The sequence below is a fragment of the Strix aluco genome, chromosome 5, assembly GCF_031877795.1.
Source record: "Strix aluco isolate bStrAlu1 chromosome 5, bStrAlu1.hap1, whole genome shotgun sequence".
NCBI classification, from domain to species: Eukaryota; Metazoa; Chordata; class Aves; order Strigiformes; family Strigidae; genus Strix; species Strix aluco.
In genome coordinates this window covers 63,408,488-63,425,637 of record NC_133935.1, presented here as the reverse complement: position 1 = coordinate 63,425,637, position 17,150 = coordinate 63,408,488, and the positions used below count along the sequence as shown (strand labels likewise).

The 17,150-nt window shown below is 35.9% G+C and overlaps 1 protein-coding gene across 7 annotated transcripts in view; it reads right to left on the bottom strand.

Annotated features, from left to right (window-relative positions):
- PTPRZ1 (protein tyrosine phosphatase receptor type Z1) overlaps window positions 1–17,150 on the bottom strand; it is a 143,610-nt gene that overhangs the window by 18,084 nt on the left and 108,376 nt on the right. For 4 of the 7 annotated variants that reach the window (XM_074827588.1, XM_074827591.1, XM_074827592.1 and 1 more), the window contains exons 13-17: window positions 13,381–13,525; window positions 6,103–6,194; window positions 2,736–2,821; window positions 447–467; window positions 186–282 (exon numbers count right to left, since the gene is read on the bottom strand). In XM_074827588.1, coding sequence (XP_074683689.1) covers window positions 186–282; window positions 447–467; window positions 2,736–2,821; window positions 6,103–6,194; window positions 13,381–13,525 — 441 coding nt within the window. The remainder of the gene's footprint in view (window positions 1–185; window positions 283–446; window positions 468–2,735; window positions 2,822–6,102; window positions 6,195–13,380; window positions 13,526–17,150) is intronic. The other 3 variants (XM_074827590.1, XM_074827593.1, XM_074827595.1) reach the window with 1 other exon arrangement.

Sequence of the window (17,150 nt, the reverse complement as noted above, 5' to 3'; positions counted from 1 at the left end):
ACACATGTTCATCAAAACAGCAGAATGCCAGAGGACTAACTTGAAGAGATGTGAAATATCATGCTACTCCTCTCCAAGCATTTTGCTGAACAGCAGCCAGAGCTTTCAGTGCAGAGGTATTTTTTTTCCTCTAATAACATATAAATCTATACTTGTCTATAACACCACTCGATGCGTTTACTTACAAGCAACAATGTTTATGTATCGATTCTTATTCTTGTTGTCGGGGTGATTAGAGCTGTCTGATGTAATACCTAGATCTACAGTACAGCTCTGGATTTCCTGAAAATAAAAAGTATGTCATACTTTAGTAAGGATTAAGATACATAAAATGTCTTAAAATACAGTAAATCAGCACAAAAAGAACCACAACCTTATGCCCAATTATCTATGACATTTTACAACTACTTCATTGCTAAAAAAAATGCAGTGAAATAATTCCTTACCTGATAAAACTCTTTCAGTGTCTAATGAGGGAATGAATGCAAAAAAAGTAAAAAAAAATCAAATTGCACAGCACAGAACAAATGGATAAAAGTGTTTATACAGATTACAATTACTATATGGAAAAAACAGTTATGGTCATGCAATATATATCTCCATAATAACAACAAAGCTGAATATTTTGACGTAACTCTTAAAGGAAACAGATAATTTTCCTGGTAAAATACTGGCATCTGTTTTCCTGTCTTTAGCTTTCATGTTAGACCTTAGGCCAGTGAAAGCTTATACATAGGAGCAACATCACTGACTTTAGCCAGATTATTTATATATTTAACTGTTCATTGGATTTGTTACTGGTCCTTATAAATGCTTTAGTTTCTCTGTGGAATGCTTTTGCTCTCTTTGCATTCAGCTGTAAAACCTCTGGAGCAGGACAGCGTGCCACTCAGCCAGCCTCATGGCACTCTAGTGAAGGACAGCATTACAGCCCTCAGTCTGCCAGCAGTTTCTCAATGAACCCAATGTTTCTATAAAGAGAGAGACAGGCTTAAGAAGACAGGCACAAATTATATAAGACTCACAAAATTAATCTATTTTATTGATTATTTTAACTGACAGGAAACTCAAGCATTTATAAGGTCCACATTGTTAAGTAGGAAATACGTTATCATCACTAAAAGTACTATAATAATGTTTCCCAACACTTTTTAGGATTTATTTTAATATTGATTGCCTTCAGCTATTTAAATACGTATCTATGAAAAGTAGTTACCAGTCTGAAAATTAGATTTTAAATATGAGTTTTTTTATAGTAATATAAATTAAAAACCTGAATGACCCCTGTACTCTCCAAATGTATGCCAACTCTGCAAAGACAATGACTATATTTCAATTTTTTCACATCTTCTAAGTTTTTTATTGGTAGAGAAAAGACCAGGACACTAATTCTGGGGTAGTCTGCAAAGCCAAAAAGGATGTCCAAGAAATGAGGAGAACATCAAGTTTTTTGTAATAGTTAAAACAAGCATGAAATATTTCAGATGGTGCAGGTGTAGCTCAGTGAGACATAGTATATTTGGTCTTCGTGTCACTGCTGTAATTTAGTAAAAGAACAATTTTAGGAAAAGAACAATTTAGGATGAACAGTTTGATTTCTGTATTGCTGTCCTCACTAATGGTGAAATAACTTCGTTACCATCATATTTACACATAGTCCTTCAACATCTGCTCTTATTAACAGCCAGTCTAGCTGGAGCCCAGTCTTGTCAGTGTGTATGCACGTGCGTAACCTATGAACGTGTACTGGACATTCACAAGTATTTACAAGTTTGGTCCCACAATCAGATGGATATTATGAATGTTAAATGAATTGGAGAAGAAATGCTGATGAAGAAAGTTAGGTGAATGACATGGAATTTTTCGTCCATTAGATCACAATACATTGGCTGGGGAAACAAAAGCAAAACCAAAAGTTGCAAAACTACGTTTTTTACTTTCAGTATTGTTGTTTATGCAGCAGGAGTATTACAGTCATATTTTAAATTAATAGAGATCAATTAAAAAACTTGTTTCCATACCAACTGACTGATTTTGTTAGAAATCACGTGTCAAGAATTTTCAATTACAGAGTTTGGGTTTATGTTTATTATATGTGACTTAAGTTAGAACATATCTATCTTTAAATTGCTTGTAATGTGTATGAATGTGAAAAACAATGAAGTTCATTAATTACATATGGTGATAGTAACATTATATCGTGAGAGCATATGTTTCAAAATTTTGAAATACCTCTTATGAACCATATACTTTAGGAAAGGAACTGTAAAGCTTTCACTACCACATATGAAGACTACATTAGCTCCCCTGTTAATCAGAAGTCTTGCCAAGTGTACTCATTATTACTTTCTTTTGTTTTTTCTCTGTAAATGGAACAAGCAAATGTGGGTAGCTTCTGAAAAATTCAATTTGCATTAGTGTTGGAAATGCTTTAGATCTACACCTGTATCTGATAAGCCATATAGACTGCATTATCTTTGCATAGTTTATTCACACAATCATTTAGTATTTTATCAGTGATAAACATTCCCATTTGCATCCCAGTCCTGTTAGCTTTTATAAATCTCCCTAGTCTTTATGCATAAACAGTCCTTACTGGGCTCACAGTACTTGTATTTACATGCATTTATGAAATTGGTCCCTAAGTCAGAATGTCATGCCCAGTTGTTTCCACGTATTTAAACTTAACATTATTTGTATGTGCTAAGAAGAAAGATGACGTCATAGAGCCATACCTCAAATTCTTCAGAAAAACCATTACTTGCATGTAAATCTGCAACATGTTTTGGAAAATGCTTTATTGGAATTGCTCCAACATCATCTTAGGGATGGGAAAAGACAAAAAATATATTTATGAGGAATAAAAAGCCAGTGACATATGAAGAAGTTTATATGTAGGCAATCCACACAACATCCTGAAATGAAATTTTTGGCATGAACAACTCCCACAAGAATAAAAACAATCTTTAACACCATTGACATTTCTAAAATCATTCTTTAACACTTACACATTTCTAAATGACTATTTGGAAAGAAGATATAAAAAATGTCTTGCTAGGTCTTGCTCTGTCTTTAAGCCCCAAAATCAAGGTGCTGACTCTGCAAGATGCTGAGCTTGCCTGTAAATTGAAGAGCACTCAGAACTCCCTGTGAAGTCAAGGGGAAATGGGAGGATTAGCAGTCTGCTACAAGATGTTCAAAGGGAGAGGGTTCAGAGCTCTGAATAATACTGATAAAGAAATAATGATCAGGCAGAGTCATCTGGGTTCTTTAGGCTGATTAGTGTTGTAGTGGGACTATGATACAGTACATGGACTAGCTGCATAGTCCCAAACCTACTAAATTAATGCAGCATTACACCATGCTAGTAGTAGTGTAATTTTAACTGATGTGTGGCATGTTTGCATTGGCATCCAAAGGAAACAATAACCAATTTTCATCTTTTATTGCATTAGTGAGTACTTCCAGTAGGGGCTTTTTACCCCATTCTCCCCATGATACTGTGATTACCTATTGATAATAATCCTATGTCTGATCCTGGGAGTACTGACTGCAAATTTTCACATCAGGCTTTATACTTCTATTTTTAAGTGAAGGATTTAAATTTAAGAATTTCTGGGCACCCACAAAGACAATATCTACATTCTCAACCAATAAACGTGATTCATGCAACTTCTGGGTCCTGATACTGAGTCTGAATTTTCCATCTGATGTTTATATTTCAGGACATCTCCTTTTTACTTTATACTAATACAGAAAAATACTCTTGCGTAGAACATCCATTAGGGATCATCTCAAAAACCTTTGGGACTTTTAATCTTCTTTTTCCTGCAAATATGCTATGTAAACAAAGTCATCTGTTAATTACCTGTTAAAGGATGACATTATTTTGACTAGTTTTGGTTCTGAAGAATAATTTTGGTTGTATTTTTTTTTCCAAAGCCTTTCATGGATTAAAAATATGTTTATTTAACAATTTGTAATTTAATCACTGTTTCATATGAAAAAGAAACACCAAAAACATTGAACAAGGACCTGTTATTTACATCAACAAATGTTTAGTATTTAGGCCACCTAATAATTTTAGGTTTCAGTTACCAAGAATTTGTTGATTTGTATTAAGATCCATCACTTACATGAATGGATCTGGATACAAAAAGTGAATTTATTCAGTCAAGCCTAAGAGAAGCTGAACAAGTGTGTAACACTATCTTCACACTTCAGACATGAAACTTGGCATAAAATGTTTACTCTAATGATATGCAAATACAAAACCAGAAGGGAAGGTAAATGACCCTAAGAGCAAGGACAGTAAGGGAGAAAGAGATCTCAGGTTTTGGTGTAATTACTGTTTTATTTCCTTACCAGTGCTAATCTCCCAATTCAATCACTTCTGACTCCAGGAATATATTTTATATCTGAATGGCAGGTACCACTTGAAACTACTTAAAGGTTGATAGTGGGTCCTAATATTACCCTGTAATTCATTATTTGTTCTGAATGCATCTCTGAATCATGCTGTGAAATGCCAGGGCATTTTCTGTGAATAACTGCAATCCTCCTATCTCTGCCAATGAAACCCCAGAAAAGGAAAACTTAATATATAATGAGATATGTGGAGTGTGCTTTTAGTCATAATAAAAAATTAAACTTAGCAGTTACAAAATGATCTTCCTGCTCTATGCTCTTTGCCATTATATTGCAGTTAGTCTCAATTGCTGTAAAAGTACATTGCTGAAACACTTGTGCAATAGAAAACACAAAAGTTGCTCACTTGACGTCTGCTGCATGCAAAATAAAACAAAAATATTTCCTCAGTGCTTGCAGCTTTTTCCATAAATATTTTATGTATCTTTCAGTCACTTAGAAACACTTTTCTCGTTAAGCTAATATTTATGACTATTTCAGAAGGAAAACCTCCAGCATCAAAACACATATTTTAAGTGCTCAGAATAATTGTAAGGACAATTCTGTCTTATGACAATGGAAAACATTATCTCCCTGAGGTGAGCTGGTCAGGAAGAAATGCAAGAAAATGATACAGTTGTACTGCAATATAGTTAATGACACAGAGTAAGAGCAGAGATTTCCTATAATGATTGCCACTTGACATTCATATATAATCACGTTTTCTGAAATCAAGCTATATCTCTGCCTATTAACCATTTAGAAAAAGGTTATGCATCTCCTAACAATAGCAGTCAATACAAGAGGCATGTAAAGATGCCTATAATTCACTTACAACAGAAGTCTATTGTTTGGGATTTACTTAATTAAATGTGTTTACTAGTTGTCCACACAAGGGCTGATTTTGTTTCCCTTAGTCATTCCAAGGGAACCCATCCCCCTGCGTAACAGAACAGTTTGCAAAAACATTACTTGTGGAACAAGATATCCTTTTCTCATGGCTTGGGATCTGCTGTAGAATTAATCTACTTAAAGTACTTTTCATTCTACTCAGATTGAAAAAAGCTGTGAGGGCTGCATGTGCTCCTGTGATACTCTTTGAGGAGGAAAGAAAAGCAGCAGTTTCTCCAAGTAACTGTGGTGGATATGGAACCAGAAGATGCTAATAATATTTTGCACTTGTGTATCATTTGTATGAGAGGCTCACAGAGAACTTTACTGGTAGTAACTATACTAGTAAAATCTATAAATTAAAGAAAACGTTGTAATTGCAAATGAAATGCAGATAGATGAGGCATGTATTGGTCTTGATGGTAAAAAGAATAAGTCATGTTTTATACATATGTGACAAATTCAACTAAAGGCAGAAATACAGCAGAATATATTCCTGGTGTAATCCTCTATATTGCTGGTGTAAATCTCTAGTGAGACTACACCTCAAATGGCTAGATGGCACAGCGTATCTTTGAGACAACTCTGAAAGGTGAGGACATTTCTCTTCTGAGCTACCTACAGGAGAGAATATTAGTAACACTAGTCACTGCCTACATCAAGTGCACCGGTGTTTATTAGTACAAGAGGGTATAAATCTCCGATTTACAGATGTTACAGTATGTGAAGAATTTATATGGACACACACAAAGCAGCACCTTCCAACGGCTAACACCAATCCACAGAACAGTTGACAAAAAATACCTGAGACTGGGAAGACTGGAGCTGGGGGAGCAGAAATCACTCGAGGTGATGTATTATCTTCTAAATAAAAGTGAGCAGTCTGGAAACATTTCCTAGAGGGGAAGAAACATAAATAAATATTGCAAAAAAAAAAAAATTATCTGAGACATTTTGGAATTCTGGCATTATTGAGTAAGAAAGAAAATCATGGTTTTGCAAACCATTTTTAATGGAGTGTCAAATACTACTGCTATAATATAAATATTCCCCCAGCACACCACCAAATTCTGCATACAACCTGAAGATGCTACATTAATTCAGCATAATACATAGTTCATACATCTTTACCTATACCAGAGGCAGAAGACAGAGCACACATCAGACATAGTGAAAGCTGTAAGAGGAACTCTGTATCAGGAGCTATTGTAGATGCTGCACAACTCCAAGTATAAAAAATGCCATGGTCTTCCTTGCTTATCCAAGTTTGCACACATTACTGTTCCCTTTCATGTGATTATGCTAGCCTGAAGATGGAACAGTGTACGAGATCAGTTCTGGTAATTCATCGATAGATCCTACTGCAGACACGGAAATGCAATAAAAGACAACATGCTCTGTAACAGACAAAAAGGTGTCTCTGGAACTACTCTCACTGGGGCTAAACAATTTTTTCATAATGTAATCACAACACTGAAGGACACCTTAACCACGGAGGACTTCCCGGAGTTGAATTTATAACTCCAGGAGATGCTACCACTGTTGCAAAAACACTGAAGTATGAATACAAATGGAATCAACCTGAAATATGACCCACAACGTTATGTGTATCTGTGCTGTAATCCAGATGTGAAGATAATAAGAATAGCATCTGTTAAGAGTCCAAGCTATTCAAGGGACTAAATAACCAACTGCTGTTGTAAGCATTGCAAAGCCTCCTTAATTAAAAAAATCTCCGTATGATTAGACATGCTAATAACAATCTTTACTCTGGGTCACTTAGTCTATTTGAAACATTATTCACTCATCATTACATTTAAAAGGAAATATACACATCAGGAAAATATTAATCTCATTTTATATTTATAAGATTCTGCTTCTTCAAAGTTGTTGGCTGAAGCTATTGTACGATCGTTTGCTAGTTTGTGTAATCACTGTTATTTTAAATTCTTCTGTACTGTTCCTGTATCACTGCACTGATAAAACTCCTCATATAATTGTTATAATCAAAAAGAAATTTTGAAGTTACTCTGAGAAATAGATAGGGAACATGTGGATGTTGTCATTCTTTCTAGAACCATTAATGTAGATCACAAAGACTTTGGTAAGCTTATTTGCATTAAACCTCTGGGAAACATACCCCTACTTTTGGAATTTGTTGGGCATTTTCTGTCTGTGTACAATCCAGATTCTCTTAAAACACAAGAAAAAGTGGACAGCTACATCGAAGGGAAAATCATGGCATGCAAAATAGTTCTGGTGATTCACATGACTAATTTGGAGTCCAGCTAGAATCCTCTAAAAACATATTTGTGATGTTCATAGAGGAGCTTTGGCTCTGTATTACATGTCTGAAGTAAGACTATCCATTATGTACTTAGTTTTATGTAGAAATGGCAATTTTGGATGAAGACCAAGAACACATTCAGGATGTGCTTGGGAACATCTTTCTAATTTTCAAAGAGGCTCTAACATTAGCACCCCATAGAGTTAGCGGTTGCTGAAGTGAGAGAGGCTGTCTCAATGTTAGCATAACACCCAAGAGTTAGTCTCAGGACTGTGTGTGAAATGTCTGTGAGAGGTAGGCAAGTATCAAAGTTACTTCAAATCACTAAACACTTTCAGAAAGTCTGGCCCTGCCTGCTGGGCACAGAGAATGCTGATGTACTGTGTTCATTAAAAACAACACCAACCAACCAAACTTGCCAAACAGCCTGACACTGGAGCTCTAAAGCCAAAAAATGTCCTCCCTCTAACGCCTACTGCTTATGAACAATGATCATACATAAAGTTTATGGACTAACATTACAGAGTTTTGTCACCTCCTTGCTTGAGAAAAGATTGAGGTAAAAAGAATTTAATTAGCATAATGGCTTTCACATCTAAAGCATTACTTAAAATGTCTTCATAATATGCCATACATTCACTATCCCGCACCGAGCCACTGTATCTTTAATCTTTAACAAGTTAATTGTGACTGAAAATAAATTACACCCTTAGCACATTTGGGAGACAAATTCATAGCAGTTGACTTAACCTGTAATAAGACTCATAAATAGGCACTCCATCTGCTTCTGCATCAGCAGTGAAAGCCTTCATGACTAAACCTAATGTTAATAATCATGTCTCGTTAATTATCACTTGTTGTTAATGAAAAAAGTGATGACTATTTCAAACTTCCAGACAAAGGTCCCATCACTCAATGTTAACCTGATTATTTAATTTACACCTTTCATCACAGCATTTAGATCTTCAACCTAAAACTGTAATTTGTAATTTAGACACCACACTTCTTTGAACACACACTTTACATATGGAGATAGTGCTAAGCCACTGAATTAATTAGAGTGTTTGTATCTGTACAGGAAGGTATGCAGCAGCAGCTCTTCAGTTTAACAGGATCTGAATGAACACTTAAATGTGAACTACTTGGGACAAGACTATGCCTCAGACTGGAGGACACTTTCTCTGGCATGCAAGTCCTTGGACCTTGGCCGAGGATATGTGCTGCCTACTTCTCCCCTGGGGCAGGGACTACTCAGAGCTTGACTGGGATTGTCAGCGAAGTGCTGAGCGTGTGTGAGTGTGCACACGTGCAGGGTGTTCACTGCTTGTGTCAGCTGAGGAAGGGAGTTGAACCCCGGAAGTCAGAGGCATCTGAGACAGGATGGGTTTGCACATCCACTGCTCGCCCAGAATGGTCTTAGAGGCACGACTGCTTCTTTCTCTGAGAATTTCAGGGTCTTTGTGCTCACAGGATATCTGCCAGTAGGTATTCTCAAACACTTATTAGAATTTATTTTTAAATGTTTCCAATCATTTAAAGATCTGATGGATCCAAAGGATCTTTAAATGGATCCTCAGTGAATCCAACAATTCCAATTATTCCATTTTCAAATGGTTCCAATTAATTTTTAAGTGCTTGTCAGCTGAAATTTCATTTTTAAAATTTTATTAACACTTTTATTTATAATTTGACGTCACATGGTTGACAAGTTTTTCCTTCATGAATGGATGAGTGTGGTCTTTGTAAATTTAAATACGTTTATAGTGTATCTCTGCATGTGCGAGTTTAACTATCCTTACAGAGGGTTCTCAACTCAGTTCCCATAAAGCTAACACAGGACTCAACATATCAGTTCAGGTCATGGATAAGAAAATGAACATTCTCTGACAGTTGTGTTTCAAAGACACAGTGGTAGAGGAAAGCTAAAATTTAAATGACTACTCAGGGTTCTGTCTGTCATTGGGTTGGTCATTTTTGAAGCATTGCTGTCATGTTACTTCTAGGAGACTTCATGTCAGTTAGTTGATATTCAGTATGTCTACAGATGCAAATGTAGCTGGAACTGCATTAGCAGTTTGCTGGTCACATTATTAGAGATAGTGTCTTACTGAGATTCACATATATTTGTTGAAAAATAATCTTAAATGGTACAACTCCCACTGACAACTGTTACAATTTTATTACTTTCCAAGCTCTTATGATAACCATTATAAAAATTGGCCTGCACAACTAGCCTGACATTTCTTCCTATACGTATTTCATCAAGTTTATTTTCATTCATCACTTCTATGAACTGTTCCAAAACAGTACATATAAGCAATTCCAGTTTATTATATGTCGGCACAGAGAAACTTTCAATTTAAGTCACCTTAACAGATATGGTTAATTCAGCAATATAGGAATGATGAAGCCATCTAGAAATGAAAATAAGAGAGCAAGGAGATTCAAATATCCCTGCTGCATATCTGCTGCAAGGAGTCAATCAAGTAGATAGATACTGAGAGAGATGGATAGACACTAGATTTGGACAGACAATTCTCTCTAAAGCTGCAAAAAATTATCCGGACAACAAGGCCGCTAAACAGGCAAAAGAATCTTCTCCTTGTTTATTCCACTGTAATCTTAATCATGCTGAAGAAATGAAAGGAAAATGACATTGCTTGAAAATTGTTTGAATTACAAAAGATTCAATAGACAGAACTAGCGTAGTTCAAAATTGCGTATTTTCCTACCGGCAATTAGACAATCTTTAGACAATATTGCCATTAAAAGTTTTCATCCCTGTCAGAGAAATGAATATTTTATCACAGAAAGCTTGAAGTTGTGCCTAATGAGATAGTGAAGAGATTGGGGAATTTCCTCTAGTGCTGATTAACAATTTCATGTAAAAAAAAAACCAATCCAAACCCAAACAACAGATGGTACAGAATTATTTTTCTAATACAAGTCATTCAAGTGAAGAACAAAATAATTTTGCCTTTTTTTTTAACCTTGAGGAACTAGAACTTGTTGCTCTTGGTAGTTATTTGTTTTTAAACCAAATAACACAAGTTTTCCATACTAAATACACCTTTTGCATATTCAAATTAGGAGGTAATAGCGGAAACAACTCAAAGCACTATTCACTCAAATACCCAGCTAGGATATACCAATGCAATTTTTTGAGTACCATTGCCAAAGGAATATAGAATAACTTCTTGCAAACCTAAACTTTTTATGAACTTTAATAAGTGAAAATAATTGGCCCACATTAAAAAAAAGCATTATAAAAAGAAACACTGACCACTTACATCAATTATTTAAAAACCCCCTAAATCTAACAATAAAAGTTCCTATCAACTTTATAATAATATTTTCCAGGCTTAATAAAAACTGCATAGCAATGAAGTTCTGATTTTTCCCAGGCTTTAAAAAGAAATGAGGGTCTTAGCAGCTTTGAAAGAGGGCCACAAAGTCCTACCTACAATACGTACTCTTTATGTTTCATTCCTCTGAAATAAGAAACATGTCACCGGTGTTATCATAATGCCAAGAAAATTTTCTTGAGGATTAACAAAAAAAGAGCTCCATATTTTATTTTGTAGTACATAAGAAATACAGAAAAGATTAAATTCAAGTCAAGAAGATATTACTGCTAAAGGGATTTTTGTTTTATTTTGAAAGACCTATGTTACAGAATTGTTCATTCCCAGAGAAAGAATACAAAATGAACACAATGTTATTTGACAAAAACAAGCTTGTAACGTGCAGGATTACTAGAACTGCACTGTACAATCTCGGTCTTAAAATGGATGGTGTTCTTTGGCAAATAGAAGAGATTTCACATACTAGTTAGCATCAGGGATAGTAAGATGAATATGAATGTTGATGTCATGTAACATGAAAGACAGGAAAAGGTTCTCAGTATGAAAGTGGTTCGCTGGAAATCCTGTGATGGACAGTTTAATTATCCAACTAGACATAAACTAAGAAATGAGTTGTGCGATTCTTAAGGCAATTAACTACTTCTTTGGAAAGAAGAAATCTATATGAAAATTCAGTGCTCAAAAGTGTCTTTAATCAAGCTGAAGGCTGTCTGGCTCGCCAGCACACTTGACTGGAACAAAGGAAGCTGAAACTCAATTTCTTAAGCCTAGTCTGTTCAGGGATGGGTTGTACTCTGTCACCATGTGGGACATACCCTGCTGGGCCGATAGAAAACCAGTGTCAGGAGACTAGAAGAAAAGTCAGTAAGCACAACCCTGACATCACAGCCTAGAGATTACAGTAGTCAGTAGCTTGGAAAGGGCAGTCTGGGGTCTAGTTCCTGGTTCTTCATTGCTTTTATATATTTTAGATTAAGCAGGATTGAGTAGGGAAAAAAAAAAAGAAGAAACAAGCACTGGAAGCATCTGTGAGATGTTTAGTCCTGCCTTCCCCCTTGTTCGTAGAGGTTCTGGAAGAGCAAGGTCCTGTTTCTTGCTGCCAGTTTACGTGTTAGCACTGCAGAAGCACTAACGGGATCAGATGCCTGACAATCACCAAATGGCAAGAATCTCCATGGCAGGAAGCTTTTGCAACTTAGTTCCCTCTTCTGGACCACCACTGTGTTTCCTCTCTGGCAACCTGCACACTCAAGAAGGTGTTAGGGCTGTGCATGAACTATGAGCCCTATGAGAGCTTAAGCAGACATGTCCCTAGGAAGACTCTCTGGCTTTATCTAGAACCAATGAAACAGAGCCAAAGGCTTAAGCACTGCCACATACTGTCACATGGCTAACTAGACTCCTGGTATGCTTTTAGCTCAGGCCAACTTGCATTATTTTGTATGACACTTGACACAGTTTGGGGTTGGCACAGGGCACAGACCATCCCCAGTAGGCGATGTGAATGTAGCCACTCCGTTTTTTTCCCCCTGTGAGGGAAGAGACTTAAGCTGTGTGGAAGACAGCTGTGCCATGCCAGCTGGTCTGTTTTATTTCACAGTATAGATACAGTCTTTTGCCCTCACTGCTTATGTTATCATGACTTCTTATAGCTATCATATCTCTTTAGCCTAATATTTTTTTCTGTCTTATCAGTTTAACAAATCACACAGAAACATGCCCATGAGGGAACCTGAGCATGTGTGCGCACATGAAATGCATCCTTAGCTACCTGCTGAATGGTTTGCAAGGCTAGGGGGTAAATCTTGTTTTGGCAGAATCACAAAGTAGAACGACCTTTTAATCACAGCACATTGTAAGAGCTACTCAGTAAATGATCTTAAAGCATTTATACTGTTACACTATAATTAAACTATCCCATTTCTGTCTTGCACACAATGTCAGCTACAGCACACTCCTACAGTCCTATATGAATTGCTTATTCACATTGTCCTGTTGATCATAGATTCTAATCCTAAATTGACAACTACCTTTTCTAACTGTTAAAAGATTAGAAAGATAGGAAACAAACCATATCATCCTATTTATTTTTCTTCCTCCTCCTGTTCTTCCCAGTGCTCTGTTAAGTCACTTGACCTCTAGGCATTAATTATCACAAGTAATTGTTTACTAAAATCTCTCAACATGGAAATAAACTATTTGCAATGGTTTCATCCTCTGCAACCAAAAAGAACTGTAGTTAAGCATTTCGGAGAGAAACCACCCTATTTTGCCAGCTTTATGTCACTGCAGCACTGGAAACAATACAAAGACACAGTGAGAGACAAGATCCAGTCTCCCTCCTGTAAACCAGCTCAATAATGTCAATCACATTTTTCAAATCAGAGCTCTTTAGAACTGAAAAAAAAAACCAACCAAAAAACAACTTACCTCCAGTATATGAGAATACCCACAAGAATCACTAGACAGATAAAAGTCAGGGCTGATACGACCACAAGTGGTATAACTGTCTTCTTCTCTGATTCCAGACTCTCAGCTAGACCGATACGAGACTCATGGCTACTATTACTTGCCTCTGCAGTCAGAGAAAATTGAAACAGTCCATGTTTAAATTCTGAGAAATGCACAGCACAAGTGAATGTGTCTTATGAGCCTACTTAAAACCACTTACCTCTATTTTTTACTAGGTACTGCAGAAAGTGCATATATTTGCAAACCAGCTTACAGAAAATAAGCAGAAGAGGGTAAAGCAAAGTGTTCAAGCTTATGTGATTCAGCCTTCCAGCAGTGGAGACATCTCTTTGTAAGAATAGCAGATTGTTGTTAAAATATAGGAGAAGAACGTTTTTTATTTTCATCTGTTTATTAGCTGAAAGCCAACTGAGTTAAGGAATCTGAATATATAAAATGGGAATGGGTAAAGAACATTTTTATATTAAACTGTCTCTCATATAATGCAAATCACTTCTCTGGCTAATAGTTTAACAGGAAAATTTTTTTACAATAGTCCCTGTGTGCTTGCTGCATTGCAGTTAAGCCTTCAGTATTTTAATACCCATTCTGTAACTTGCTTTACAGCTATATCCTCCTTCCCTTGAATCCAATTGCAGTACTTCCTCCCCCAACTATACTGGAGCCAGAATTAAATTTCCTACCTCCACCTACATCTTTACAGGTGATCAAAATATTATTTAGATATTGTCTAGATTTCACGTTTCTGTTAGCCTTGTAATGCTGGGTGACAGAAATATTTGGGCATAGGAATGTGTATGAAGATTAAAACAATGAATTTCATAATCTCATTAAATAAGGGAGCACAATGGTAGACAAGACCAATCCTGCGTTTTTAACTTTCGTCATAATTCAAGAAGTAAACAGTTTAAAACTGTGATTTTGACAAAAAATGACTGATTCTTTTCAATCTGTGCAGTTTACTGTGATCTGTGACCATTATATGAATTAAAACACAGAAATAACCACTTTTGCATTTGCTAGAATTGTAGCCCTAGATTTTCTAAGAATGTTTTCTACTTTTGTGAACAGTCCAAATTCAATGAATGTTCTGCATGGGAGCAGATTTTGCTGTCTAGAAATCAGCTGCACTTCACTGGGATTTCAAGGGACCAATTCTACATGAATAAAAATCTTTCTGACAAAAGGGAGGAGGGAATGGAGTTGGATCTGAAAAAAAAGACAACAAATCACACGTGCTAAATAGGATGTCAAAAACCAAATAGCTTCACACGGTACAGATTTCAAGGCAGCTCTCTGATTATTTTCTTGAGTTTAGGGACTTTCAGGGCTTTATATGCAGAAAGGTTTAGGCTCTGACCTTGCAGATATTTTCTTGGTTTTATTTCAAAGTACTCTAACACCCAAATCAATCACTACTCTTTAAATCCTGTAGCTCAGTGGCCAAAGCGATTGCAGGCACAAGTTGCTTCTGAAAAATCTGTCCCTCAGTTTCTGGTGAGTAGGCTAAAATCAGAATTTTCTACTGATTTAAGAAGAAACTATGGGTATGCACAAGAGATCAGAATATAATCCCTTTGAAGCACTCACACTTGCTTATCCAACTCTGGACTAATTCACAGAGTAAAACCCAGTCTTATCTGTGTGATGACAGGGTTCCTGCAAGCTGCATGACCAAACCCTATTAGGATTCTTTCTATGAGGAATGAAAAGCAGGCTTCTCCTGTAATGGGGTGTTTCTTGGCCATCGCTCTAATGATGGCAGCTGAAAAGGTGGTCTCATCTATAGTAGATTCCATCACTTCTTAATAATTGATGTGTTTGGATCCTCTGCATATTTGTTTATATTAATTTCTCTTACAGTTTTTCAACTGAAGTTGAAAGGTTTAGGTAGCCATAGAGGTCTTACGGAGAAAGCCCTAGTTCAGAACAAGCATAAATATGCATTAACAACTACAAAGATGGGGAAAAGTTTAAACGACAATTTTTTCTGTAACGGTCACAAGAAGATATTTCATCAGTTTCTGGTGAATTCACTGCAATGCATAAACAAATTCTCAGCTGAGAGGGTTTTTTGTTTGGTTTGGTTTTGTTTCATTTCTTTATAATTTAATTAAGCAAAGATGTCTTTGATTTACAGGAGACTATGTTAGACATGCTCACATTGAATTTCCAGTTTATTAAAAGACAATATGTGGCATCATTTATTGGAAAGAATAATGTACACGAAATGATACTGTATAGTGTCTTTCAATGATATCTAGAAGACAAACTCTAAGTCTGTTGTACTACTATTACTACTACTCCAGGAATGTATAATCCCTTCTGAGTTACTATCAGTAACAATTCAAATAACACCCATTATGTAAACTATAAATCTCTTATGGTAACACTCATTCACATTAGTAACATAAATTCTGAAATACTGATGTTCTTTTTGCTGATTTTTAAAGCAATGTTATGCATTTTACACAATGTGGTAACTACTTACCTACTAATTCACTTATTGATTCAGTTTTATAATACCTACCTTGTTAGGACTCCTACTAATTTCAGTATGTTTTCTATTTTATTTTATTTTCTATTTTTCACATTCTACTAGCCCTAGCTACACAGAGTATCAGTTTATTACCTTTTCGTATTAGTATTCTGTTGCTCATGAGTAATACGACCTCATGTGATTTAACTGTGTACTTGTAGCACTGGGCTGAAAATTTCCCAAGCCTTGTGGATTCCATTTCTTAGTGGGTTTAGCTGAATAATACTGCCCTCTACAGATGCTGTGAGTACTTAATGGAAGTTCAGTTTATTTTCTAAAATACCAGTTTAACCTTGCTTGCTGTTTTTTTGTTTTCTTTTCAAACACCATAGATTGTTTCTGATTTTACTCATGGGTTTTCAATAGTCTAGCAAGAGGCAATGCAAATTATGTGTCTGAATATTTCAGGTATTCCACAATGCATTTTTAAATACAAAAGAAATGCTTTATCAGGTTTTTATCTATGTGAGGTTCAGTTTTGCCTTCTGACCTTATCCTTGGAATCACAGATCACAAATACTCTCACTGACTTTAAGAGGACTACATAGGAAAACAGCACTAAATATAAGCAGGTACAGGAGAATCTGGCTCTAAGTATTTTGGAAATATGCAAATCTGGCACAAAAAGTCTGCATCTCACTGAAATTTGAAGGTGGCATACAGAGTAAGAATGCAAATGAATGTTTTTATGAGTTAAGATGAATCAGAATCAGACTGAAGCATCTTATTCCTTGCTCAATACATCTTAGAAAAAACAAAAAAACCCACAAGGAGGAAATGTGCTGCTGTAAGTTAAAAACCAAAATCTCAGAGGTATGTTTCCTCTGGCAGAGGCATGGTTTCCTCTGGTGTATTTCCATAAGGGCAGCACTTATATTTGTACAGAGAACTTACATCCTTCAAACCTTTAAAACTAAAATTAAACAATTAACATTGAAACAAATTCTGATTTTAGATTATGCATCACCCAACTTCTGCTGACAGTACACATCTATCCAAAAGCAGAGCATGAGTCTTTTTACTGAAGAATATCTCAGGTGTAGTTTTAAGTAGCCAGAAGTAGCATTCACAAGATAGCCAGCTCAGCATGCACCCCCTGTTCCCCAATGCTTCCTTAATCACACCCACTGGCACTGTGATATTCTCCTTTTATTATATGTAGATAAACCTTCTCATTCTCTATGGCACA